General features: G+C 42.2%; 2 protein-coding genes across 15 annotated transcripts in view; both read right to left on the bottom strand.

Moving 5' to 3' along the window:
* Positions 1–1,300: 1,300 nt before the first annotated feature.
* On the bottom strand, positions 1,301–12,919 carry brpf1 (bromodomain and PHD finger containing, 1). Of its 9 annotated transcripts, none has more exons than XM_026332302.2 (16): positions 12,674–12,919; positions 10,791–11,575; positions 10,211–10,400; positions 9,833–10,120; positions 9,098–9,615; positions 8,655–8,844; positions 8,427–8,558; positions 7,698–7,826; positions 6,865–7,354; positions 5,901–6,209; positions 5,516–5,767; positions 5,282–5,429; positions 4,359–4,492; positions 3,633–3,745; positions 3,353–3,507; positions 1,301–2,410 (listed from the first exon to the last, which is right to left on the bottom strand). In XM_026332302.2, the coding sequence occupies exons 2-16, from the start codon at positions 11,528–11,530 to the stop codon at positions 2,227–2,229; spliced, it is 3,972 nt and encodes a 1,323-aa protein (XP_026188087.1). In that variant the 5' UTR covers positions 11,531–11,575; positions 12,674–12,919; the 3' UTR covers positions 1,301–2,226. The 9 variants fall into 9 exon arrangements, with proteins under 9 accessions (XP_026188087.1, XP_026188084.1, XP_026188083.1 ...); XM_026332299.2 differs by having other exon boundaries at positions 5,516–5,794; XM_026332298.2 differs by having other exon boundaries at positions 5,516–5,794; positions 8,427–8,567.
* A 2,294-nt stretch (positions 12,920–15,213) lies between these two features.
* The window catches only part of LOC113145387 (serine/threonine-protein kinase WNK2), a 37,374-nt gene continuing 25,601 nt past the window's right edge, over positions 15,214–26,986 (bottom strand). For 3 of the 6 annotated variants that reach the window (XM_026332062.1, XM_026332058.1, XM_026332057.1), the window contains 14 exons: positions 26,706–26,865; positions 26,483–26,599; positions 25,902–26,072; positions 25,595–25,643; positions 25,243–25,341; positions 24,105–24,880; positions 23,649–23,706; positions 23,487–23,557; positions 22,638–23,302; positions 21,904–22,130; positions 21,455–21,670; positions 20,338–20,436; positions 16,172–16,473; positions 15,214–15,985 (listed from right to left, as the gene is read on the bottom strand). In XM_026332062.1, the coding sequence (XP_026187847.1) occupies positions 15,644–15,985; positions 16,172–16,473; positions 20,338–20,436; positions 21,455–21,670; positions 21,904–22,130; positions 22,638–23,302; positions 23,487–23,557; positions 23,649–23,706; positions 24,105–24,880; positions 25,243–25,341; positions 25,595–25,643; positions 25,902–26,072; positions 26,483–26,599; positions 26,706–26,865 (3,352 nt within the window). In that variant the 3' untranslated portion in view covers positions 15,214–15,643. Of the gene's footprint in view, positions 15,986–16,171; positions 16,474–16,944; positions 16,990–20,337; positions 20,437–21,454; positions 21,671–21,903; positions 22,131–22,637; positions 23,303–23,486; positions 23,558–23,648; positions 23,707–24,104; positions 24,881–25,242; positions 25,342–25,594; positions 25,644–25,901; positions 26,073–26,482; positions 26,600–26,705; positions 26,866–26,986 lie in introns of all 6 variants that reach the window. The other 3 variants (XM_026332059.1, XM_026332061.2, XM_026332060.1) reach the window with 3 other exon arrangements.

The following is a 26,986-nucleotide window of genomic DNA, read 5'->3' on the forward strand; positions in this document are numbered from 1 at the left end:
AATAAACATAAACTAAAAACCCACACATGACTGTGTGTTTAGAGATAGGGCAGCCTACAGCAGATATAAGTTAGAACGGAAAATTAAAGGGTTTTGGTTGAAAGGTAGAATGTTTCCACATCATAAGGTCACCACCTGTGTTTAGTGCATTCTGTCAAAACCACCGACTGATGCTTATCAAGTGTTTCCACTCACGTTCTGAGCGTTGCTCGGAGCAGGAAACAAGCCGTCTTTACTTTACTCAGAGGAGTGGTGTTTTGGTGCAAATCTGAAGATGTGGTAAGTGGGTGTTCAACTTGGGTGGGGGATCTTTATCATGTAAAAAGACTGATGAAAACTACTCCTTTGGGGCTAGGAAATTCACATTGATTCAAAAATATTTGTCATCACCACCAAATGAGCTCATACGTCAACTCATAATGAAAACAGTCAACTTATGGGAAATGTTGCTTATGATGAGTGAAAATGTATCACAGCAATAAAAATGTTGAAGGTAAAATTAAAAAATACAATGTTAAAGGGAAAAATGCAGTGTTTGGTGTTTTGGTTTGGTGTTTCTATGGTCATGTGTCTGTATTTTTCTACAAAAAACATTTTCTTTGTTGAAATCAGCACAATCCACAGGCAACCAAACCCCGGTCTAAACACCTGGTCATTTAAAACATTTAAACAGTTATGTTCTTGTAAGAGTTATTGCATCAGTCTGTGTGAGTGTTTTTATAGCACAAAATACAGCATAGGGCCAGAAACCTGTGTAACCAGTGTGAGGGGTGTACATACCGTGATTGTAATGCTATATTACCTGTCACACCCTGGCTGGGAAGTATACCACTAGCAATACTAAAAATAATAAACTGCATTTATGAAGCGCTTTTCAAGATAATCAAAGACACTTCACAGAACAAGTTCAAAAGAAAGGTTAGTTTGTTCAGCTTGATAAACATCAGAACTGAGTGGAAGCCACATCTTGTCGCCCTTAGATTCAAAGAGTAAAGCCTTTGGGCTAAGCCATTTGTTGCATTTCCCCAAGGTGTTAGAAATATAAAACCTGACTGCCCATGTTCACCGACAGCTAAATCTCACACTTAAAAGTTATTGTGCTTTCAGTCTATTTAAGAAACATGCAGCATAATAAGCGAGCACATATGAGTTCCTTAATCTTTGGAAATAAGGGTGGGTCAGGATTTCCCACACAATGGTCTGTAGCAATCAGGCAAGAAACAGGGAAGGATTCTGTAGACAAACAAGAACAGCGCACTCTCAAAGGCAGAGGCAAAGTGACCACAAAACAATCCACGAGTTAAAAAAACTCAGTTCTTTTTATTAAACCTCTATGTAATTTGTATGTATAAAAGTTCTAAAGCCATCAGCCTGAGACTAAGACAGACAGTGAGGCGATCGTGTGTTTCAGTTTAGTCCTCATTATTCATTAACCAGTTGCCCATGTGACACAGACTTAGGTTAGCAACACCGTAAAAATAGGAGACATGATGAACACTGTGGCAGACAAAAAGGACCACACAACAACATCTTGTGTGCCCGGGGTGATTAGAAGTAGTCCATGATGAAACAAACCTATGGACCTTGTAGGAAGGAATAGCAATAAATAACATTACATAACATTTTGCCTACAGTTCAGGCTGCAACAGTCTCTTTGTGTTCATCTGACAAATGACTAGCACCAGGCCTGTTCGTTTTTTCTCCTTATGTGAAAAGGAGGGTGATGAATGTGAAGATGTACTGGAGCAATGATATTCACAGCCATAGCTGCAGTGTGTGCATTTATTGTACACTACATGCATTTCCCTGTTCAAATGTAAAATGATGTATAAGAATGACAGGGACAGGAAGAGTTTTGTATGCATTCTAGTGTAATACTACTCTCATTTTTTGAGTCTGTAAACCATCATCCCATTTGTCATTCAACATATAAATTGACCACACACATGGAATAATCTGATTCATGATTCTCAACATAGCATATTTCCCATCATTATTATTAATACATTTTTTCAATTCTCTTAAATACAATATTTTACATGTCAGATTAAATACGGCTTAGTGTGCTTAAGTGTGTGTGTGTCTGGGGGACAACATAATGGATCCACTTTGTGTACTATTGGCACTGCTTATTGTGTTTTGTACTGTAAGACTGGGCTTTGAGAGAGAAAAAATATACTCTACAACACCTGCAAGGACCAACACATAAGATGTATGTGTGTGTGTTCAGTCACTGTCACTGGTTTCGCTGCTGGGGTCTCCCTGAACCTTGCTTCGGTGCTGCATGGCACGGTGGTAGGCCACCTGCACTGACTTGCGGATGTTAGATTTCCTGCCCTCCAGCATCTTCTCCTTGTCCAGCTCCTGGTCAAGCCCGAGCGGCACCAGCTTAGACCGTGGCAGCCACTGCCTGAATGCACACAAGCGCATATCCAAGTGTTAAATTACTTCCAGGGACACTGTACATTCACAGTAACGTCACAGTTCACAATTTCATCATTTCTGCATAAATATGAACAAACACAATATGGCTAAGCTGAAGTTCAGTGTTGCAATTCCTTGACCTACCATCACTTTGTATGTTTAATGGGTGTTTTGGATAAAGACCAGAAAGATCATGACTGTTTGTGTTTTATCAGCTTAGAAATATTGTGTTTATTGATATTTACTGACTTTGTGGAAGATCAGATCACAGTTCATGACAAATTTATGCAAAAAACCCAGGAAATTGAAAACTGTCATTAATTCTTCTTGTAACTGTAATCTACAGTAAAACACCCATGAAAAGTAATAATAAATGTACAAAGAAACAAATGATTGCAACATGTAAGTTAGCAGGAAATCCAGAGTTAATAGCTCAGTAAAGTTTATTAAAAAACAAAACAAAACAAACAAAAAAAAAGTCACCAGAAAGCATAGAGGCCAAGTCGTTTCATGTGGAAAACATTAACACTTTAAAGAATATGAACTGAAAGCTGATGAACTTGATGCCCTCCAAAGTGATCTTAAGGCAGATAACAGTAATGCAGGCTGTTGCCATTAAGTCTCTCATATTTTTTTTTTCTTCTCAAACTTGAAAACAAACCATAAGCATAAGTGATCGCGCAGCACACAGTGACCTAAAAGACGACATGTTCTTTCCCTTCTGTTCTCTAAAACCACGTTTGCCCCAATTTTTCAAAATGCTCATTCAGCACCTCAATACAATTTGGTGCAATTTTCCTACTGCAACAGTCACTTGCATCTTGTATTTTCATAACTTTTAAATGAGAACAAAGAAGAGCCTAACATTAAGAATGATTAAGGAAAAAAAAAAAAAAAAGAGAGAGACAAGATGAAAGAAAGCACTTACCAGGTTCTCTTGTTGTCAAAGAAGAGAACCAAGAACAGATGCTCTCTGGCCTCCTGGGTCATTTGGTCCCCAAGTTTCAGCACATCCGAAGGGGGAACAGGGATTGGGACACCACGGTGGAACACCCCTTCCCTGGGCATCTTCGGGTCAATTATCTACAGGGAACCATTGGCAAGAGAGGGGTTAAATATACAGTCATTGACCATATAATTACCTAAAAAAATAGCAGTTCTCTTCACTTTGATCTGTATTGAGCATATTGTTTCTGTTTGTGTCTCACCAGGGCAGGATATGAAGGATAGCCTCTGCACTTTGCCCACACCAGGTCCAGAGCTTGCAGAGAAGAATAATCAGAGGTCATCCAGCACCCAGACCTGGCCCGGCCACGCACCACTGACGGTAAGGAAAACAAGAACAGGAAGACGATCAGTACTATGAAACCTGACTTCCAGCTAAACAATAGTTACGCACATAACCACACTGTTCTTTGAGCTTTTTCTTCTCTGTCTTTTGAAATGTACTAAAAGAAATACTGCAGTGATGTTTCTGCAATGTTGCAGCATGGCTTGCTGTGAAAGGTCCAGCCACAACAGGACAGAGAGAACTGTGCTAGGTGTTCTAACCCAGCAGTCTTGGTTGTTATTACACGCTCCCTCAGTCTTGTTGTCAACAATTGCCAGTGTTGAAAATGTCCCATTTTGGATGCATCTATGCTCCAGGCTAAAGTTAAACACATTATGAGCTCCAGAGCAACTTGAAAGAAAGATCAGTTATTTTCATCATTACTGATCAGCACATTTATTCTTATGCAGCCTCAGTATACGGACATCATTAGTATACAAGATAAGCACAGTCAAATAGGACTTGTTACACCGCTTTGCTCCACTGCATTACTAGGATTCATATCATTATGAGAAGACACTGTGTACACAAACACAAACTAATTTCATGCAGTGACACATGGGTATGTGTGAAAGTGGGTATGAGTGTGTGAAAATGTGCTCACGATGTGAAACACCCCGTGATCCTCCGACTGAGTAGGAATCGTTTTCTGTGCCTGATGTTTCTTCACTGCTGTCCTCTTGGAAGGCAGAGCGAGGGAACGAAGCCTTTCCTCTGCCCTGCTTAGAGGGAGTCGTACTGAGGGGGAAGAGAGACGAGACCTTTAAGATGCATGGAACTAACTAGTAATATAGTGTTTACAGTCTGACTGGTCCAACACATTATCAGTCTTTGATGTTCACACCATGAATTAAATCTAAGAACAAGATCTATGGTTCTCTGGTTGTTAAAGTAAACAAGTCAACATGATGCTCTTGTGGTTCTATACTTGGGTGTTTAGTGCAACTTTTACTTATTGAAAGTTAAACCATTATATGGTTATTAATCCCAGAAAAAAAAGTCATGAGATGACCATGAGATGACTGATTGGCTGAAAGTTAGAAGCTCAGCTAAGACAGTTCTGTAGTTAAGGCAGAGCTTTGAGCTATCCTGGCCCACTCCACAGTTCAGATGGATGCCTGCCAGCACTTCAAAAGCTCAGCATGTATCACACTGTATCCTGGATTTGAATCCATAGATAAGCAAATGCAAAAACTACATACTGTACATACCATACTGTGGCTTGTAGTGCAACTTGTACAGCGAAATGACTTATGCTTTTATATTTAGTTATTTTGTCAAGTAGTCACTAGTGTTAGATGGCACTCTTGACTCAACTGTAGATAACATACCGCTGGAAAAGTAAAAACGTTCAACTCCTTCAGAGTTGTAAAGAGGGTGATATGTCGCTGTGGGGTTTTTTATTGCAAATGAACCCTTTCACCTTACATGTATTTGGATTCACTGGTTACAGGAGTAGATTAGGGGAGCTTTCAGGGGAGGTGCTTTGTATCTTATGTACATTCTGTATATTTGTGCACTAATCACCTGGTCCTGTCTGAAGCTGCACTGCTGCTGCTGCTGGTCGTGGACTCAGAGTCTGAGCTTGAACGAGGAAGACGAGGCTCATTTCTGTACACACGGAAGCTTTCTGTCACTGGCTGGTTTCCTCCATCAAAACCGTTACTTGGCAACCCTAAAGAAAAGACAGAAAGATTATTGTGGGTGTGTGTGACTTAAAACTTGTATAGTATACATTTAGTGCACTTTTGCTCATTGTACCTGGCAGCATGTCATCATTGTCGCTGTCACTGTCCGAGCTGGAGGTACTGTGAGGGCTGCGGGGCCTCTTCCTTGGCCTGGCTTGTGACAGCAGGGGCAGCTGAGGAGGACCAATAGGGCTTTGGCTCACCCCCGCACCAGTGTAGCCAGAATCCCGGTTCTTGGGAGGGCGTCCTGGCCTTTTGGGGGGACCAGCCATTTTTTGGTTCTTCTTTGAGAAGAGGACAGACGTCCGACGGCCCACCTCCGGAGCTAGAGCAGATGAGGACACACTCAAATCTTGAAAAGAGAGATGTATGTATGTGAAATAGAATGATATCTAAGTATGTTATTTTCTAGGACCTATTTTGATTTTCATTTTTCATGTTCAACCTCCTACACACACCTTTTCCACCTATCTCCTGGCTGCTGCTCTCTCCCCCCTCGTCATGGTGTCCCACAGAGGATGGATGAAGGGGGAGAGAGGAACCCCGGTCTCCTCCTCCCACAGACTCCCGGCTCCCCATGCCAGAACCTCCCTCCCGCTGGTGGGCAAGCTTCCTTTTGATGACACTGATCTCCTTCCTTAGAGCTTTGGCTCTACGAGACTGACCAATACTGTGCTTTCCTGTGCTGACCTCATCAAGACGTGCCTGCAAATAATGCAGCTGGTCTTCCAGAGGTAGCCGTCGCCTGTTCTCCGGCAGGAGCAGGTCTGTGAGAGGCAGGGAGAGAAAAGACATGAAAAGAAAATGACACAATGGTAAAGGATTAAACTCAAATATGCCTGGAAAGTAACAAAGAGAGAGGGCTGGGGTGTTTCTGTGCTACCATACAGATCTCTATATTTAGACAAACTTGTGATGATGTTTTGAGCTTTTTGATTGCACGAATGACATACGCCATCTACTGGTCAAATGGTTTTACTGTGCCCCAAAAAAATAGACAAAAACCCTCAAAAGCTAGACATTGGTATTATAACTCTGTTACCTGTACCTATTATTTTAGTATAATCTCTATTGGACTGGCCTTTCACAGTCTAGGCCTATCCACTTATGCCATTCAAAGACTCTCTTGTGAGCCAATTCCCTCCAGTATTTCACTCACTTGTGTAAAACATATAAGGCATAAGTGTAAATTTTCTTCTAGCATGCCAAATGTTTCTCAAATCTAAATTTCTGTATTTTTAGAACATGCTGTATCTTCTCCAAATGTATTCAGCCACAAAATGTACTTGAGCAGTGTAATACAGGCTCTTCTCACAAAAGATAAACTAACAAATATTTTGGTTCTCATTTATTTTTTCTGTCCAGTGTTTGAGAATGTTTTGATTGTCTAAAACCTCTTAACCAGAAGAGAAGATCACATACCATCTTCGTTAGAAGACAATGGCCGCTCCCGCTCCCGCTCTCGTTCTCGCTCCCACTCCCTCTCCCTGTCCCTGTCTCTGTCTCTGTCCCTGTCTCTGTCCCTGTCCCTGTCTCTGTCCCTGTCCCTGTCCCTGTCCCTGTCCCTGTCTCTGTCCCTGTCCCTGTCCCTGTCCCTGTCTCTGTCTCTGTCTTGGTCCCGTTGAATGTCTGGGCTCGGCTCTCGTTGGAGGTGCATGCCAGTCTCATAGTCAAAGCCGATCCGCTCAGCTTGGCGCCTGGCGGTTCGAATGACAGCCCCACCCATCTCTCTGAGTCGCAGGGCTGCACGATAAAAGACGGTATCCTTGGCATTGTACTTGAGGCAGTTGTTGACAATGAGTCCAAAATCTGCCTCAAAGGCCTCAAAAGTGAGGTAGCGATGAGATTCCAGCAGGTTCCACATGGTCTGGAAGTCCATTGGAGTGTCAATATGGTCCAGATAGTCTGGCACCTGGATTGAAGGGATTTAATTTATGGTACAAATGTGAGTGTAAAGTCTGAGTGAGTGTAAAGTTGATGATATTGAAAATGACATCTAATTACAGAAGAAATTAAATGACAGGTCAGGGTCAGAGCCTGACTAGCTTCTTTGAACCTAAGTAATAATAGATAGAATAATAATAGAACTAAATATCTTAAAAGATTATAAAAAGACGATAGGTGAAAAAAAGATTAAGACAGTTTTGAAGACAAAAACAAAACTCTAGTCAGATTTCAAAAATCACACTGATATGACACGTGAATAAGAAGTAATAATAATTATATGGATATTGTGAGTGATTAAAATAATTTACCTCAGCCAGTGGTACAGGCTCAGTGAAAAATTTATTAGTGTCTCTTTCCTGTAACTGCTCCAGCGTACTCCTCAGCAGCACCAGGAAAGGTGTCAACTGCATCTCCAGCGCCATCTGCTGTACTTTAATCTGAACACAGACATATTTTTAACAAATGTATATCTGGTGAACGAATGCATTAAAAATGTGCAGCATCAACTGTGTTGGGTTGTTTCGTTTTTGTAAAGTGCCTTCAGATGATTGAATTGTGATTTGGCGCTATACAAATAAAACTGAATTGAATAGAATTGAATTGACAGAAACAGGCTGCCTGTAGTGAAAGACAAGTGGTGTTTTCCTTTTGGACAATTTATTTGAGACCCAGTCCAAAAGCCGAATGACCAGAAACTGCATGGTGTATGAGCACTCGACTAGGAAGATAAGCTTTATTTTTGCAGCTGATTATTGTCAGATATGTCAGAGATTCCCAGTAACACCAAACCCTCCAAAGCCATACAAGAAAAAAAAATATACATTAAAAAAGATAAATGGCTTTTAAATTGCACAAACAGTCCTTTATTTGCACCTCATTATAACCAAGCATTCGGATTTTGATATCCATTGGTGACAAGGGTGTACCCCACCTGCCCAATGTCAGCTAGTACTGAGTCAAACCACCCACGACCCTGGAAGGATAAGTGGTAGATAATGGATAGATAGTGATAGAAACAAATGTAATTTGTGTCTCACCGTCTCCCTCTTGAGTTTTTCCCTCTTGCGGATGAGCTCCACCAGTAGCCTAGCTCTTTCCAGATCGTGTCTCAGTCTCTGCCATGCCTTCAGCTGTTCCTTTAAAGCCATCTGTTTCTCCTCGCTGTCCCTCTGCAACATCAATAGGTGAAAACCCGCACAAATACATCAGACAACTGACTAAGACAAGTATCAAAATATAATAACACGCACTCTAAAAGTGCTTACTGAGGGAAGCTGTGTTGAAGGCTGTGGCGGGAGAGGGTCAATATGCCGTTGCGACTGCAGGTGGGTCTGGAGCCGGCGCAGCAAAGGCACACCATTCCGACTTTGCCTCTTCAGGGTCCAATAGCTGTGAAGACGTTGCATGAACTGGCTCTTCCTGGGTACCGTCAAGTTACTGGTGATTTTGCTCAGCCTGGAGAAAACAAAAAAACTATAACTTTAGCTTTTTCTTTTTATTGTTAATGGGAATTATCCCTGCTCCAGGAAGTAAACAGTAACAAGACAGCACTTCAGACATGCAACAAAAAAAAAAACACACGAGCATGAACCTAATTGACCCTGACAACTGATGATTCCACATATCCCTGCTGTTCCTCATACATTTGTATATAAAAGGGTGAACAGATACAAGGGGAGGTGTGGAACACTTAGTAGTGTGTACATGCCTGTGGGGAGGTATGCAGGGTACAGACACCACTGGTGCAGCTGCTCTCCTCTCAGCCAAGATCTTCCTCGCTCTCTTCATCTTCAGTCTGGATTTTGCCTTTGCCCTTTTGGCTCGCTCAGAGCTCCAGCCTTTGGAGTCGTCATCGTGGCCAATACTGGGCTCGTCATCCTCATCCAGCTCTCCTTCACTGTGAGATGAACCCATGCTGGCCCCACCTACACCTCCCAAATGTTGGGCTGATCCTGGAGGGGTGTGGATGTCACAGTAAGCCGTCTTTCGGACACTGAAAGAGGTGCCATTGGCCCCAGTCTCTCTGACAGGTTCCATTTTCATATAGAGACCCGCCTGCTGAGCACAGGTGACGTGGAAGGCTGTGTAACAGTTGGCTTTGTGACACTGGATACAGGCGCCAGAGCCACGCTGCTTGCAGATGTAGCAGGTGAGCTTCCAGCGTGCAGGAGGGATGTGCTCAATACTATCGATTGGCTCCAGAAAGACTGTATTAGCAAAGCAAACCTGGGCAAAAGCAGCAAGGGTTAGGTAGTAGCAAAATATCAGTGTGACAGAGCACTAACAAAATGCACATTAACAGATGAGAACTGGCTATCAGCTTAGAGAAATTATCATTATGAATTATATATGTGCAAGACATGTATTTGTTACACTCCAAACATCCAGCTAATCATATTAACACCTTATGTGAAAAATTAAATGTTATGTTAAGCAGATTTACCTCTGGGATCCAGAGAGCACACACTACATGTGCCCAGCGTGCATCATCCGTTTGCTTGAAAGCTCCTCCCTTGTTGGGACAGAGAGCACAATCCACAGCTCGACTTGGAGACTGCAGGCAGCGACGACATAGCCACTGGCCCTCTGGGATGTAGGGAACACCATAGCACTCTTGGTGCACTGCCAGGTTACACATGTCACAAAACAGGATCACGTTGCTGTTCTGGCACTCCCCATCATTACAGATGCAGCAGACAGCATCCTCATCGATTAGGGTACTAGGGTCTGCCTGAAGGAAAGAAGCATGAATAAATATCAGACTTTCTGTATGATACAGTGATAAAATATCACTTTCCCTTCAGTGGTCAAGTTCAGGTACTTTGTTATGGCTCTCGAAGTAGGACTCCTTCTCTAAGCGATCCATGAGGTACTCAAAGACCTCCTGGGGGATGGGTGTCACACCATCACGTCGCCGCTTGTCGTTCATAATATCCAGCCAGATGTAGTCCTCCTCGTCAATGTCATACTCCACCTCTTCATCCAGTTCCTCCACAGATTTATCAATGTATCTGAACACCAGAGTTGGAGAGAAAATGACATTTGTGTAATGATACACAGTACATGGGAAAAAGTCTAATTAACTGGGATTATAGCATTAGCATTAACCTGCAGTGAGAGGAAATGATATCACCAGGAATTTAAGGTCAAATTGCTAAGAGATGCATGACAATGAGCTATACAACAGGAAGCAAAGTAGTGACTGACTGTATAAATGCGTTTCAAATAATTATAACTCACCTAATCTATTTTCTGTTTGACAAAGATGTCTCCTTTATACATTCACACCATTACAAGTTGCCTTTGTCTTCAAAATGCCTGCCATGTACCATATCCTGTTTCTAATTCTTACAAATGGTGTGTAATTATCAGTGTACCAGCTCCTAACTCTCAATGCAGACCTGTAGTAAGATGAAGGCCGAGGAGGGGCATCAGGTCTTTCTTGGTCCAGTTCTCTGAACACTGCCTCAGGGAGCTTGACTGCAGGCCCGGACTGAACACTGTGATGATGGGATGAACCATCCTTCTTCTTTTCTTTACTTTTATGTTTCCCAGACTTCGGGGTGGCTTTGCCTCCATTAGAAGATGGGATATCTGGCCGGTCTTTGCCACTTCCTCCCATCTCGCTGCCTCCGGCTCCACCATCGCTACCGTTACACACGCCTCCACCACTACCACCAGTACCAGATGGTGGCACATCCTCTGCATCGCTGTCTTCCTCTGACACCACGTCAATGTTCTCAAAGATACTAATGCGATGAATGCGTCCTTGAATCTCCAGCTCTACCATGCGCTGCGCCTGCGCATAGGTCATTGTCTCTCTTCCCGGGGAGTGTGAGCGCTCTGACCGGTTGGGGCTACCAGGGGTGTTCCCTCCATGCCCGGCTCCCCCACCTCCATTACCTCCATCGTCTGTATCTCCTGACCCAGCCAGTGACGCGCGAGGAGGCCGCCCCTTTCTCTTCTTCTGGGGTACAGTCTGTGCAGGAGTTGGGTTGTCATGGTCATAGTGGTACAGATGATACTCAATACCACTATAGCTCTTGTAAACCTTGCGACAAGTCTCCACGGGGCACTCATAAGGGGGCTTGGTGGCCCGCAGATTGTGACAGAATGTCTTAACATCGAAGTCCAGCCCCATTGTGCCAACAGCCACTGCTGGGACAGATGCTGCTCCCGTTTACATCTGAAAGACAGGAACGCAGAGGAGAGCGGTGTGAGGATCAGTTCATGTGTCACAACAATAAGATACCAGTGGACTGCAGCTGGTAGAGACAGCAGTCTAGACAGGTCGTGCCTGTGCACCTGTTATGGTGCAGTCACGTGACCACATCCCTGTCTCCCCAAAGCAAACAAGTTGTGTTTTGTTAACGTTATCCAACAACAGGTGCTGCTTCAGCCCTCGGTCCGCCCACCCAGTCACACCAACGACTGTTTCCTTTGGGGAAAACAAATCCAGATTCAGCTTGGAGCTCCCAACGCCAACCAAACGACTAGCAAATGAGCTAACGTTAGCTTTAGCATCCTGCTGCTTCCTCCTCAAACAATGAAGCATTGCAGCCTGTTAGCCAGGAGGCTAACAACACCTAGCAGCAACACAACAACACCGTTTCACCTCCCTAACAGCTACTAGCTACGAAAACAGCGACACACACTAACTCTCGTTCATTTGTTCACGATAATCCACGTCCGTTCAGCTCAGCAGCGTTAGGCGCTTAACGCTAGTTTATTTGGCGTGCTAACCCGGAGCTGCACCCACTGGACAGGCGTTAGCTACACAAAGACGAGCGGCGCTTACTGGAAACCCCAGTAAAATTAGTACTAGTTAATAAACAGCAGCGTGTCCATCGGCTCTGTGGCCTGACTGTGACTTTTATAAGCACTCGGCTCTGTGAGCTAGTGTTTCCCTCCACAATGACCTCACCCTGTGGATCCCTCATCCTAAGCAGTAAAAATCAGAGTAAACCGTCTGATTTCAGAAAACACCACTGTTTCATTTAGCATCAGGTTTATTGCTCCATCCAATAACTAGGGTCGATCAGCTAACCAATTACTCCTCCTCCGCGGTAAAATACCTCTGAGCTGTTGTACAATACGAGGAAAATATCCAGGGTCATGGGCTGTAGCGTTACTGCTTCGTGTTTTGTGGGTAAAATGGACCACTGAATTATTTATCTGCAGCAAAAACACACCTAGTGACCTTAGCAGCAGTGAAAACATGACCAGTTTGGCAGTAGTCGATGTGGACTACAGATGTGGACCAACCATCGTTATAGACACTTACTACTCCACGTTCCTCAGGACTGCGTGCTTCGGAAACCCCACACCAGATCGGAAAGGTTGCAGATCGATTTTAAGTCATTAGACAATCCCGGACGAGATCGCAGGAAGCGTAGGTACAGTGCAATGGCTTTATGAAACAGTATATAATCCCGATCATTTCATTGTGTTGGGAATAATTCAGAAACTCGACTGAACAAAAGGGACAGACATTGCTGTAGCTAACGTTACGCCGCAGAGGCGGGTTGACACATTCGCCACACAAAGGAGGATCTATTTCTCGGCGTTGGAGTTCAAATAGTTTCTACGCTTTAGCAAAAATATAATAACACAACATACAGAAAGTTTGTTGATTTTGCTTGTAATTTCTAGTCGACCAATATTTTTTCTACTGTTATACGGTGTTCAATGTCGCGAATCTGTGGCTTTGTTTCAAAAGCTGTTGGGCAGGACCTGAGTGTGAAAATATGGCCTGTCTGAGCATCACTCAGAAAAATACTTACACATCCTCTGTTCAGGAAAAATCTATAGCCTGTGAATCACCACTTCCTAATGATAATCATTTAATGAGAGAATCCTATTCGTTTATTTTTATATGCTTTTACATGCTACACCAACTTCTGACTAATTAGATAGTTACCTTTAAATCTGATATGGCCTCCAAGACACTAAAATGGAATTAAAAACAATGCACACACCATAAAGCACAAAATATTTATTTCTGTCAACATACAGTCCGTGATTAAGAGTGCAGCAGGGCAGGATGGGGTAATGCAGTGGGACATAGAGCAGGCATAAGCAATCCCACACATTTTAAACACAGGTTTTTGACAATCAGCGCATATTCACCAGGGGGCAATGTTGTCCAGAGGACTGCTCCTCTTTGCATTTCATCTCTCCCTCTCTCAGTGCTGCACCCAAATGAAGATGCCAAAAACAGCTAGTACCTCTTCTGCTCCTGATGTGTTAGCAGCGAGGGAGGTGGAACAAAAATACCAGATACAAGTGACAGAGAACAGAAATCTCTTACTACTGGAAGTATTTCACCAAAGCAGAAGACTCTGCATAATATTCTATAAAAATTCAATTCAAACCGAATTGATGGAATAATATACATCAAAGCAACCCCTCCACCACCACCACCCCTAACCAGGAGAAAAAAAAAAAAGTACAAATATAAACTACAAGAAAACTGTACAATTCACAGCTTGGCAGGATTTGGGGTGCTGAAACATTTGAAATATGTTGTAAAGATGTGAAATTTCTAACCACAGTTGCTGTATTGTTTGTCTTTGCTTCATGGAACATGAAAAGTTGGCCATGCTTGTCAGTGATACAAAAGTACAAGCAGTGAAACCCACTATATACAGTGTAGGAAACTCTTAACATAGGTATTAGAATTAAGGGAGAATATATGTTGTGCAAAATCTCCCACATCAAGTCATCTGAATTTTTCAATATATGACTGCAAAGAAAATGAAAATAAAAGGCTGCCATCAAAAGCAACTTGGGAAATAACCATCAACATTTCAACAAGGCAATAACACTGCTTTGTGAGCGTCTCGTTTGTTAATTTGAAAGGTCTCATCTTTAAGACCCTTCTTAATGCAAACTGAATGCTTAACTGTACAGTGGAATCAGAAGATAGCAGCATCAAAAATCAAGCTTTAAATATCACAGAAGCTAAAAATGTCAAGACTTAACTGTTGATTGCACGAAACACTTTATATACAGTGTATGCTGAGTGATACGACAGCCCAGTTGAAAGAACGTGTAGCAGTAAGTGAATTAGGACTTTGTTGGGTGGTTTGTAATGTTTAAACTTTGACTGGTAACTTTTTTCCTGTTGCTTAGTGATTTGTGAGTTGTTTTTTTTTTTTCAACTTCCCATCTCGCTCCTGTTGCACACAGAGATAAGGCTTGTGGCAAGGCCATGATCAAAGCTTTGCTGAGGGATTAAATTGCACTTTTAAGCCTCAAGCCTTCACATATTAATTGCTACATTCTCATCAGAACACTACCAGAGGCATATACTGTAAAAAGAACTATGTACAGTATACATGGCTCTGGACACTGCCTTTTGTCGGAGCACAAGGCTACAACACTGCCAACTCTTGTGCTATCTGACACATCTGTTGTCCTGTCAAAAAGAGGCTGTGTCCAACTGAACCATTTGACCTGAAATAGTGGATTTTGGCTGCTGGCGTAATTTTTTTCCTTCTCTCCTTCAGTCATACATTAACCATTTGTTTCTGCAAGGCAACGGTACAGCTCCCCACTATGGCATTCCATCTGTCACAGGGGTGGGAAGTAAACAAAGGTTAAAACATGATTTTATTATTTAAATAAGAGCATATACTGTGTAAATAGTGCAGTACTACAAGGGCATTCATATGTAAACCAAAAAAACAAATGCGTATACTGCACTCAAGCCATCCTCAAATAAAATAACCTGGATGCAGACATGCTTTGTTTGCCAGAAGAGAGAGAGAAAAGAAAAAAAAAAAAAAAAAAAAAAAAAATTATATATATATATATATATATATATATGTAAATAAATCAATGTTCAAGGCACTACATTCCATCACACATTTTCATAAGTACTGCCCCATTATTATATTGCAAACCACTGGCATTTGGATTCCAATGTAGTATTTAAAGTGTACATAACACACAAAGGCAAAATCATCAAGAAAACTGCAGTAATTAAGAAAATAGTGAAATATGTTTTAGCAGACAAGATGTCTGGTATGGCTGAGTTTAGTCAAGACCAAAGCAAATATTGAGACATACTTAACATGTACTGTATATTATACACACATATGTACACACGCACACACACTTCACTGCAGATATGTGTTGTATAAGAATATCAACACAGTTATGTTATTTACAATGTCAGAGTGAATGGTGAACCATAACAGTGGAGCTGGACTATTTGAACCATACAGACCAACACATTTTAGATAGCCGATCAGGTAGTCCTAGTGGTTTTTGGACAAGGGTCATTCTGGGAGTTGTGCATGACCAGAGGGTAGGCTTGGATCCCTGGGTTTGCTATTGTGGCATAGGGCATCATTCTTGCAGCACCAAGTAGGCTCACAGGACCAACTGGACTAGGCATCCCAGGCCACTGCTGAGGGTAGAGGGGACCGGGAACCATCCTGCCATAAGCACCTACTGGGAGAAGGTACCCAGGAGGGAGCATTGCTGAGGAGTTTGGAACTAGGGTTGTGGGCATACCAGGGCCTAAAGCAGCAGTCATAGGGCAGGAAAGAGGCAGATGGAACTTGTTGGGGCCAACATGGGATTTCATCTGAAAGAGAAGATGGTGCACAAAATGGTGCATATAGCGCCTGTCCTTGAGGTCTAACAAACATGTTTAATGGGGTTCCTTCCTCATTTATGGTATTAAGTATATATATTGATCATTTCAAATACAGATAAAATTTTGTTCAAAACACAAAGTTTCTAAATAATTTATTACTTGGTCTACAAATACCTCATGTATAGTTGCTCCCATAGGTGGTGCTCTACACTCCAGGTCTTGTTGGCGTCTCTGCTGTTTGATCTGGTTCAGGGAGGGTCGTGGTTGACTGGCAGCCGCAACAGTCTCCTTCGTCCAGTCATCTACCAGTTTGTGAAGATCATCAGTGAATGTGCCTTTCTTGTTGTTACTGTTGTTGGTCTGGACCTGAGCGAGCCGCGTGATTGGCTGAGGAGATGGTGAGGGTGTGGCTGCAGTGAGTGACGGTTGTGTCAGACAAGGAGCGGTCTGAGCTGTGGTGGTGCTGAGAGAAGACCCTGAAAGAGACAACGGTTTTAAAAAAAATCTGTCCAGTGAAAAAACTGAATCAACTGGCTGCTGTATGATATGATTTAAGGTATGTCTGACACAGACTATTAAATTCATTAAAACCAACTTTTAATAACAATAGCTCTAATGGTTTTGTTGAGGCCATAGTAACTGTGAAACATGTTGCCAACATAGCAGCCAAAGGATTACAACATAAAGGACTTTCATGACTAATTACAGGTAAATGAAATGTTTGATATGCAAGCAGTGACAAAATTCAGCACAAAAGACGTAGGCAGAATGCCATGCAAAACAAACAAATCAATGCAATAATCTGAAGAATACCAGCATTTTCAACAAGAACTACCACATATTCAAAGTGCCAAAACATTAAGGAGAAAATAAAGAGCACATACAATACAAACATAAAGAGGACTAAAATAGTGAGGACAGAGTAAGAAAGTAAATGAGATAGTTACTACTACTGCGCTCTTTGCCTAGACATAGTCGTTTCAGAGTGGACCCTATAAAAAGGTAAAACAGCACAAGACAGAAACAGTTAGGCCGGGACACACTGCACACCACAAGTATGTGGACAAGCAGCTTCAAAAGCACATTCAGCTATCAAAACAATTAGGGGGAGAGAGAGAGAAAGAGGAAAGTAGGACAAGGGGTTTAAAATCAGTGAGGAAGACTGGAAGAAAGAGCCTAGGTGTTCTTTAAAATGGGTTCTCTATTAGAAGGTCTACCTGACGTGCTTAAGAAAAAGAGAGCACAACTAGCCTTGATTTGTCATGTTGCATGTTAATGAGTTCCTGCGTTTCTAGGTACCCTGTCAGGATGGGGACCATCTGATGTTATACTGCCTTGGAAATGAACTGAAAATGGTGGGAATTCCCAGCTAAAGACTGAGCTCATCTATAAATTGCAACTGAAAAACAACCTACACTGTATCATTGAGGCAATTTTGGGTGCAAAAATATCATGAGGTTTGTTTTACCCCTGTACATAAATTCCTTGTATACTGTGTGGCGCTAACAAGGCTAATAACTATCACAGACTTTGGGAACAGCTACCTTACTGGCAAATGCTTAGAGAACAGGTTTAAAACTACCACCCATTTTAATGTTTTTAAGTTTACATGTAACAGCACACAAATTATGAATACAGAATGATCAAAAGGGATAAAGAGATTACATTTGACAATATGGTATTTATTGTGAATTAAAATAAGTAGAGGGGGGAAATCTCATTTCTTGCACCAGTAAAGTAACATAGAAAAATTATGTTAAACATTTGTACATAATGTCTAAATTAAATCTTCACTTTGAGTTTAGTTTTTTTAAGAACTCATGTTTTCACTGTAGGAAAATATATTTTTCAAATTATTATGTTAGAACAAAGTAATTCCATCAGCTGTAAATCCCACAGCCTCCACTTAAAAATATAAAAGAGAAATGTAGACTGCAGCCTGGCTTTAAAAGGAGTTCCCTTTGTCGATGTGAGAAGGACTGTGAAACAAAACATAAAATCAAAATAAATAAAACTTGAAACTGAAAAGTGCACACAGATACTAGCTGGAACTCATCAGCAGTTGTCAGAAACATGCAGGTACGGTAACTTAAGAAGGGCGGGAGGAAGGGGGGAAAAAAAGAAAAAGAGTAGTATTGATGATACAGTCCTTCATACGGTCAGCAAGTCCCCATCAGTGCCCTGCCTGGCGCCTGCACCATGCACGTCTTCCCCGTCCAAACATGAGGGACAGAGAGAGCTCTCCTTTACCACTGCAAACAGCCCTGCCTGTCTGGGAAGGGCTGGGAGGTTTTCTCTGTGTTAGTACACAGGATTGCTGATGGAGGCAAAGTGCCCTGACTTGGGAGATGTCATACAACCAAAATTAACAGTGGATGGAAACAGAAGAAATAAATAGGATATAAAGGATTTGGAATTCTCTCACACATATACCCTTACACACAGGCACACGTTCTTGTCATAGATCTGACCTTAGGCCCATGTTTGGAGAGGACTAGCCATTCACAAGCCCCTGTGTATTTGTGGGGTCTGTTTTTTAAAACCAGAAGCATTGCACAAAGCATCTGTTTGAGGGGGAAGGGGACAGCATATCCATAAATGAATGGTTATGAGTGTAATGGTGGTTGTGGATGATTGCCGGAGGAAAGAGTGTACAGGTAAGTGGTACATACATACAAGTATTATTATTATTGTATTGGAGGTCATAGATAAGGATGTCTAAGAGGCATTCACACCATGGAAATGTTTCCTTTTCAGTTTGGCCAAGATAAAGGCAGCCAGAGTTTTTGATCATTCTTTATTTATACAACTATAGTTACCCTTTATTGTTCTACTTCATATTTTTTTGATCACCATAGACACTGCTTGCACTCAATATTGTGCAGGAATCATAATAATCTAATCCTGTATAAACTAATGAGTAATGCTGCTAAAATCCAGTATCTCAATAGAAACATCTACGTACCTGCATAAGACACAAGACACTTAGCTCATCCTCCAACAGTTAATTATGCTGACAGGACACTTATAATTGCCTAAAGGTTTTTAAAAAAGCTGTCAAGCTAAAAGCCTGAATTATGATAGGAAAGGTTATGGGTAAAGTTACAGATCAAACAGATGCTTAGCAAATGCAAATCCCTGAGGTTATTGGCTCATATCTCCCTCCATACAGATTTTGTACTCAGCCGCTGCAGAAACAATTAAGTGGCCATACTCATCAAAAATCGAACCCACAAGCTATCTTCATACACTCACCGGCCACTTTATAAGGTACACCTTGCTAGTACTGGTTTGGACCCCCTTTTGCCTTCTGAACTGCCTTAATTCTATGTGGTATAGATTCGACAAGGTGTTGGAAACATTCCTCAGAGATTCTGGTCCATATTGACATGACGGCATCGCGCAGTTGCTGCAGATTTGTCGGCTGCACATTCATGATTCAAATCTTCCGAATCTTCGAAAGTATACCCCACACCAATACATCACCACCACCAGCCTGAAAACGTTGATACAAGGCAGGATGGATCCATGCTTTCATGTGGTTTATGCAAAATTCTGAACCTACCATCTGAATGTCACAGCCCATTCTCCTCTAACCTCTGACATGAACAAGGCATTTTCATCCACACAACTGCCACTCACTGGATATTTTCTCTTTTTTGGACCATTCTCTGTAAACCCTAGATGGTTGTGCGTGAAAATCCCAGTAGATCAGCAGTTCCTGAAATACTCAGACCAGCCCGTCTGGCACCAATAATAATGCCACGTTCAAAGTGACATAAATCCCCTTTCTGATGCTTGGTTTGAACTTCAGCAAGTCTTCTTGACTGTGTCTACATGCCTAAATGCAGTAAGTTAGTTGGAGTTGCTCCCAGGTGATTGGCTGGTTAGCTATTTGTGTTAACAAGCAATTGAACAGACCTAATAAAGTGGCCAGTGAGTGTACATGACCTGCTACATTCATTGTTTGAAGGAAACATTTCCTGGCTGGACAAGCCTCTTATTCCAGTGGAGTTTACTTAGATTAACTAGATTCAATTGGCTCTGTGGACATGACCTTAGCATACTAAGATCACATGTGCATTTGATTGATATCCTCTGGCCATTAGGAAATTTAAAAAAAAAAAAAAAAAAAAAAGCTTAGAGGTTGTTGAGGGAAAGGGTGGGTGGAACTGATGATGTATGTCATGTGAGAAGGCCTGTTAGGAGAGTGAAGATAGTAGACCCATCACACTACATACAAATAAAAAAAAATTAGTTGGTAGAAGAGAGAGAGAGGCAGATTAAAGAAAGAGGAAATGCAATGAATGGGGGGGAAATAGAAAAGAACAAATACAAACAGATGGACAGAGACACAGGTCCACTGAGGAATCTAGTGCGTGGTTTGCTACTAGATTTATAGGTGACTCTCTCTGACGTTTGGTGGTAAACCGTCCAGCCTGTAAAAATGAATATAAGAGGGAAGAAGAGAAGAAACAAGAGAAACACTATGTAAAAGTGCACAGAGATTGGGATGAGAAACCCCCACCATCAAAAGCAGCAGCAAAGGAATCTAAGAAGGAGTGCGCACTAAGCAAGACCCCACTATATTATATGGTGATTAATTGAAAACTATTATCTGTGTGATACATCTGATAATAGATGGCCTTGTTAGGAGAGCTGAAAAAAGCAGCTAATAGTGAAGGGAATTGTGGTTGTGTGGCTGAGATCTAGCTATAATATTGTTTGGTTAATTATTCCATGGGGTTGAATAAAAGTGTTTATACCTTGGAGTAGTTTGCAACAGTACTTCTAGAAGTGCTTTTGTCATAAACCAGAACAGGAATAAATAAGAATAAACAGATTCTTTTGGGGGGGAAAAAAAAAACAAAACAAAAAAAAAAGCTGGCAGTATGTAAAATAAATAATTATAATGTACAACATGACAAACTGCTAACTTCAAGCACAAAACAACTGCCTGTACAAAAACAAATTTACCAGGAGGGAGACATTTGCAGAAACTCCAAAACATTGTTTGCAACCTGATCGCTTGAATTAATCTATCTGAACTTGTTTCACAGTTCATGTGGTGGATGTAGTGTCAGTTATCGTCATCGGCGCACAACTTCCGTTGGTAAAACAAATTGTACATACTAGTACATGATGCTCAATACTTATTTAATCTGACAAATGAGACAAGTAAATTTATGAATAAATATGTCTAACATATGGCTGTTTGTGGCTATATGTAGTATCTAAGTGGCAATACATACAGTGTGAAGTTTAGGCCTAGAGTTTAGTTAAACAAGGTGGTCTTCCTTGTGTTTGTAATCCTTTTGATCCTATGAGCCACGTGTCTGTGGACAGTATGGACAACATAAGCAACAACTTTAAGCATTTACCTTAGCGCTATTTGGTGGTTAGCATGTCCCATCCACACACACCCACCCAACATGCACATGAACCTGTAGTGTGTACCTTGGCCAGGGCCTGTTTGGTTAGCCATTCCATCACCAGTGTAGATGTTGTCTGAGGAGAAAGAACCCTTCAAGGAACAAGGTTGCTGGGTGTGGACTTGCTCTGCGGCAATGCTGGGCTGACTGCAGGAGCCAGAGCTGCCGCTGGAATGGGCAGAGCCATCTGACAGAACTGAACTTTTAGCAGGGGAGCTGGATGAACTAGCTGCACTCTCACCTAGGTGGAAAAAAAAAAAAAAAAAAAAAAAAAATATATATATATATATAATATAGCATGAGTCAGAGTTAATCACTGTGAATCACACACACCTACAATTTTCTGATCCTGACGGTAGCTCTATGGCTTTCACTTGAAAACACCAAAACGTATGCTTCAGAATTGAAAATGATCTCTCATATACATAATCATGACATAACCCACTTGTCACCCCACTATCCCAACCCGCACACCTTTTCTGTCAGAGGTGGTGTTAAGATTGTTTTTGAGCTGCTGCACCATTGGATTGAGCAGTTTTCCAGCCTTCAGTTTGTGTTTGCTGGCCCTGCGCCTGCGGGCACTTGGGGGTGCAGCATGAAGTAAGCCAACATTGGGGGGTAGAGTTTTGCCCAACTCTTTGTACAGATGCTCAATCTCGCTCCTCTGGAAAGCCTGTAGCTCAGAGATCTCCTTCATGTGTCTAGGAGAAGGTACAAGGAAAGAACAGAAATGAACAGTTTTTAATTTCAAGGTAATTTTTTCTAAGCTTGTTGAAATAAGTTGCTCTCTCCATAGCCCACTAAAGCCTCTGTCATTTTTACTTAGTCATAACGCCTGTGTCAAGAGACACCCTCACTTGATGGCTATGCTGTGTTATCACTTTATTCAAAAGGTCTTCCTGCTTTTCTTTCTGTGAAAGTTTAGTCAACTCAGGTGACAAAACTATTGTTCACGATAAATATATCTAGTGACAGTTAATGCAATGTTTTCTGCCATATGCTACAAATGTACATTAAAACTATGTAAATACTAGAAACTGGCACATATCAATTAAAGCAGGTCTCCATTGACTCATTCTTTACAGTGCAGAACCAAACCACACCTGTCTTTTATAAATAAAATGCAGTATAACGAGTTTACATTTAAACATTAATAATACTTCATAAAAACGATGTGCAGCTGTGAGTGTGTGTATAAGTTACTTTACTTTTCTCTCAATTTTTGAAGTTCTTTCTTCATATCTGCATCCTCAAACTCAGAGTCATTGTCACTGCTGATGTAAGATGAATGGACATGCCCTGTGGAAGGCGAGGGGCCATGACCGTTCAGTGCCACAGGCTGTCGACTTGGTGAATCAGAGCTCTGCTCACTTTTGCTTCGACCAGAACGCCGCAGGAAGGCCACTGCCCTCTTCATGAGGTCGCTTCCACTGTGCTCAGAAAGGGCATGAGCTGGGGGTGCAGGATGAGACAGAGGGAGAGCTATGCTGCTGCTGTCCTCATCTGCTGAGTCAGAGCAGAGGTGAGAGGAGTGCTGGCAGTGGTGATGGCTTGGAGTGTCAATGGTTTGCGCCCGGGGAATGTGGCATGGCGTGACATCTGGGCTGGAAATGGGGGTGGCCTGACAGAAATTTGGAGGGGCAGAGTAGCGGTTACTGTCGTGTGATTTGTATGTCCCTGCATTCTCATCATCAGCTGCAACTGTCACAGAAGACCTGCCCACAGCCACACAGCCCTTCTCACCCCTGCCTACGGCATGGGTCTGGCTGTGAGAGTCTCCTGAACCACTAGAGGGTGCTGGGGAACTGCAGGTACTGCAGCTTATCTTACTTTTCTCTAACCGACAAATGACATCCGGTGGAGTGGGGACGATCTGAAAGGAAGAGATGCCCATGTTCGTAACAAAATTAGGGTCAATAAACATGATCTGCAAATGCAATGTTTAAACAACCAACCGGATGCAGGACAAGCAATGGCGCGGCCTGTAACATCATTTCATTTGGTCAAATGATATTTAAGAGATTTCCTCATTAAGAGCTTTGAAAATGGATTCTTACTTGAAAACGACTTTTTGAGCTGTACGAACTGGAGATGGCAGTTAGACCTCTTCCTTTCAAACCCCTGTTAGCTAAAAAACAGAATAAAGAGCAAGAGAAACCATTAAAGAAAACCATGCAGAAATAATGTAATATAGACATAACATGAATAATGTTACCTACCTGCCACTGCAGAATCACTTAGTGCACCCACACTATCTGTGTACTCAGGAATCTGAGGCTAACAGAGAAAGAGAAAAGCATGTGTGTGGGGGGGGAGGTTTGAATAGTGGCAAGTGGTAAATCGGTAGATCAGTGTGGTAAAGCTAGCCATTATCCTCTTCCTGACCTTAGTCTGAATGAGTCAGACCCTGATGTGTTTTTTGGAGCACGAACACACATGCACACAGACACAAAATTAAGATGCCAGAGGAAGACGACATGATGAATTATTGTGCTGAGAGCGGTAATTTGGTTAGCCTTCCTATTTATAAAGATAGTATTTGTCGACTTCTATACTGCCAAAAGTCAGATCAACAGCATAGTGCAAGGAAAAGATTTTGACATTAACTTAGCCCCTAACCAATAATGTAGGAATGCTGACATCTCACACATACACACACACACTTTTTTTTTTACCAGTGGCTCCTTCTTCTTTTTAAGCGCTCCGTCAGTGTTCTGGCTATCTGAGACAGGGGGGGAGCTCACTCCCTCTGTGCTGGAGGCCTGCGGGTCAGACGCAGTGCTGGAAGGCTGGGAGGGAACATGCTCCTGGTACAACAAGTTTCGCAGCTTCTCATCCAGTGTCTTAATGGTGCGGTCAATAAACTCCACCCTGCGTGGTCCCTCACTATCAGACTCTCCTGGGCCACTTGTTGGCTGCTGGTGGCTTGACAACTGTATGTTCTGGGAGGTCTGATGTGCTGGACTCTGAGGCTGGGATGTCACTGTCCCAGGCTGCATGGCTGTAGCATAAGGTTGCTGCAAGACTACAGAATGATGGGAGGCCAGCTGAGGGGGTAACTCTCCAGTAGGACTGGCCTGACTGGTTTGAGAGGAGAGCAAACCACCAGCTGCTCCTTTCTCAATAGCATTCACATCCAGATCAACAGGTGGCACAATAGCACAACATGGCATGTCTGTCACCATAGAGACAGCAGAGATGCAAGGTTCTGCTGCAGGAAGGGAGTTGTGATGGCTGACACCAGCAGCAAGTGTGTGCTTAGTAACACAGGGCTGAGGCTGCTGGACCCGGGCATTGCTAATGTTTTGTATTGGAGGTTGTACTGAAGTCTGAGCTGCAGGAGGCTGAGAAGAGGAGGACAGGCTTTGTGATGATAAAGATGCAGCTGGGGTAGTCACTGCAGTTGTGTTGCTGTTGGATCTAACTGGTGGCAAGGCAGACGTTTCAGATTCTGGTGAAACAAAAGGATCAGAGGTAATTAGAAGGAGCACAGATCAGGAGTTAACCAAACAAGACCATGAAGAAGAGTGGGCTGGGACCTGCATGCCACAGTGTTACATCACTGCTTGTCTTCCCCCATTGGGCTCTGTCAGCTGGAGTATAAAGCCCAGAACCACTGCAGAAACACTCTTATATAACTGACCCCAACGAATGAACCGCACAGACACGCACTCCATTGCATTCAGTTTCAATAGCAGTAAGTCAGATGCAAACCGTTCAGTTTATTATACAGAAAATATATACTTGGTAGAGAAAGCAAATCCTCATATAAAAGGATTTTGTTTCATAAACCATAAGGAGTGTGTAGTATACCCTGGGATGTTGAGGTGTGAGATGTAGTCTTCTCTTTGTCTAACATAGGCACCTCAGCCACAGGGCAGATGATAAACCAGCGTTTGCCAGTGTGGAGGACTGCCAAGGACAGACAAAAAGAAAAACTCATGAATCACATGTACTGTAAAATCAATTCAGTAGAAGAGCTAAAGATACTGACTGACAATTTTCTACAGCAAAACATCAATGATTTAAAGAATACAAACAGAACACAGTAATTCTCTAAATCATCACTCCAGTGTCATAACAGGTTTCTTAGGAAGCAGCTGAGTTTAACTAGAGCTGAAAAGTGTGAGTGGATATTTCAGTTTCAGGTGGTCAAACGTCTTACCATTTTGCTGGTACACCAGTTGTGGTGTGCTGGGTGCAGTCTTCAAACCCTAAAGAAAAAGAATTACTACAGAGTTGATATGCTTGCACACCAATCCAACTGACCTTTAAATGATTTCCTTAACTAAGCAGCCAATGAGATAAACCATATAAGTAAATTCAGTTAGATCAAAATGGCACATCAGCAGAAAAGTATTTCTGGCAACTCTTGCTGGCATTGCTGCCCAGCTAAGTCATCTTGAGAGTGCTGTCAGGATGATGTATCCAAGGCCATTGCTACTACTAAGTGTCAACAGTTCCTTCCCTACCTCTGTTTCCAACATGCCAGCGCCTTCGCCATGTTTGGGACTGCCTCCCTGGTCAGAGTTCCTCTCACCCTCTGTATCCTCACTTAGCATGTCCTCAGCCTTGTCCACAATGTCCTTTAGCTGTTCAATGAAAACCTCTTTTTCTAAAGGCAGAATGAAATCATTCTCCACCTGAAGAGAAAACATTGAAGCTTTATTTTAACAAGCGATGCTTAAAATCAACTGAAGTCTTGGCTGTGCCAGGAACAACAGATGCATGTTTAGGAGACTGAAGAGTGCCAAAACCAAAATGATTGAAATTCCAGATATATTCTGGAAGGCAATTAAAATATTACTTCAGTGAAGCAGCTTTGCCATTAATCATTCACCTGTCCATATGGAAACATGAAGCCATTATAAACTGAGAGAGTAAGGGTAAAAGGGATAGACCAAGATCTTTTGCTGCATTGCAGGTCAGAACAGCAACACAGGGTGTATCAGAGTTCTGAGCCATAAAACAGTATTTCAGTCACTCAGTGCTTACTACACACTACTAAAGCTTTTGCATCAATTGAGCCAGCAGTCATCTGTCTACAACATACCATGTATGTAGCAATCTCTTCTGGTGCATCTCCATCCAGGTCAAATTTAAAAGTGACCATTTGATGGTTATGAGTTTCCAACTGGCACTCTACCTTCTTATCCCCAGTGTTACACACCTGCAACATAAAGGTACATGGGAAACACTTTCGCTAGCATTTCATTCATTTTGAAAATGGGCTTCAAGAAATGTGCTCCTTGTTGAAAATGACTTTAGTTACCCACATTGAGCATGCTGAGCTTTGGCCTGCCAATCTTCTCTTGACGAGACCGAGTGCGTGACGACCGGCGGTGGTGTCTGCGGACTTTCGCTTCACCTTTCCCGCCATGTGTTCCCTCATAACCATCACTCATTTCCTTCCCTGATGTAGCATCAGAATTGACACTAATTTTGGAATGACAAGGGAAGTATATCAGTGTAAAGGCTGTTTATTCATTAATACCTTTGTACCAAACATAGCTCTACATTTAGCATCTGTAGCTGTACTCAGTGGTTAACAAAACTA

The sequence above is a fragment of the Mastacembelus armatus genome, chromosome 7 (assembly GCF_900324485.2).
Source record: "Mastacembelus armatus chromosome 7, fMasArm1.2, whole genome shotgun sequence".
Classification (NCBI taxonomy): Eukaryota; Metazoa; Chordata; class Actinopteri; order Synbranchiformes; family Mastacembelidae; genus Mastacembelus; species Mastacembelus armatus.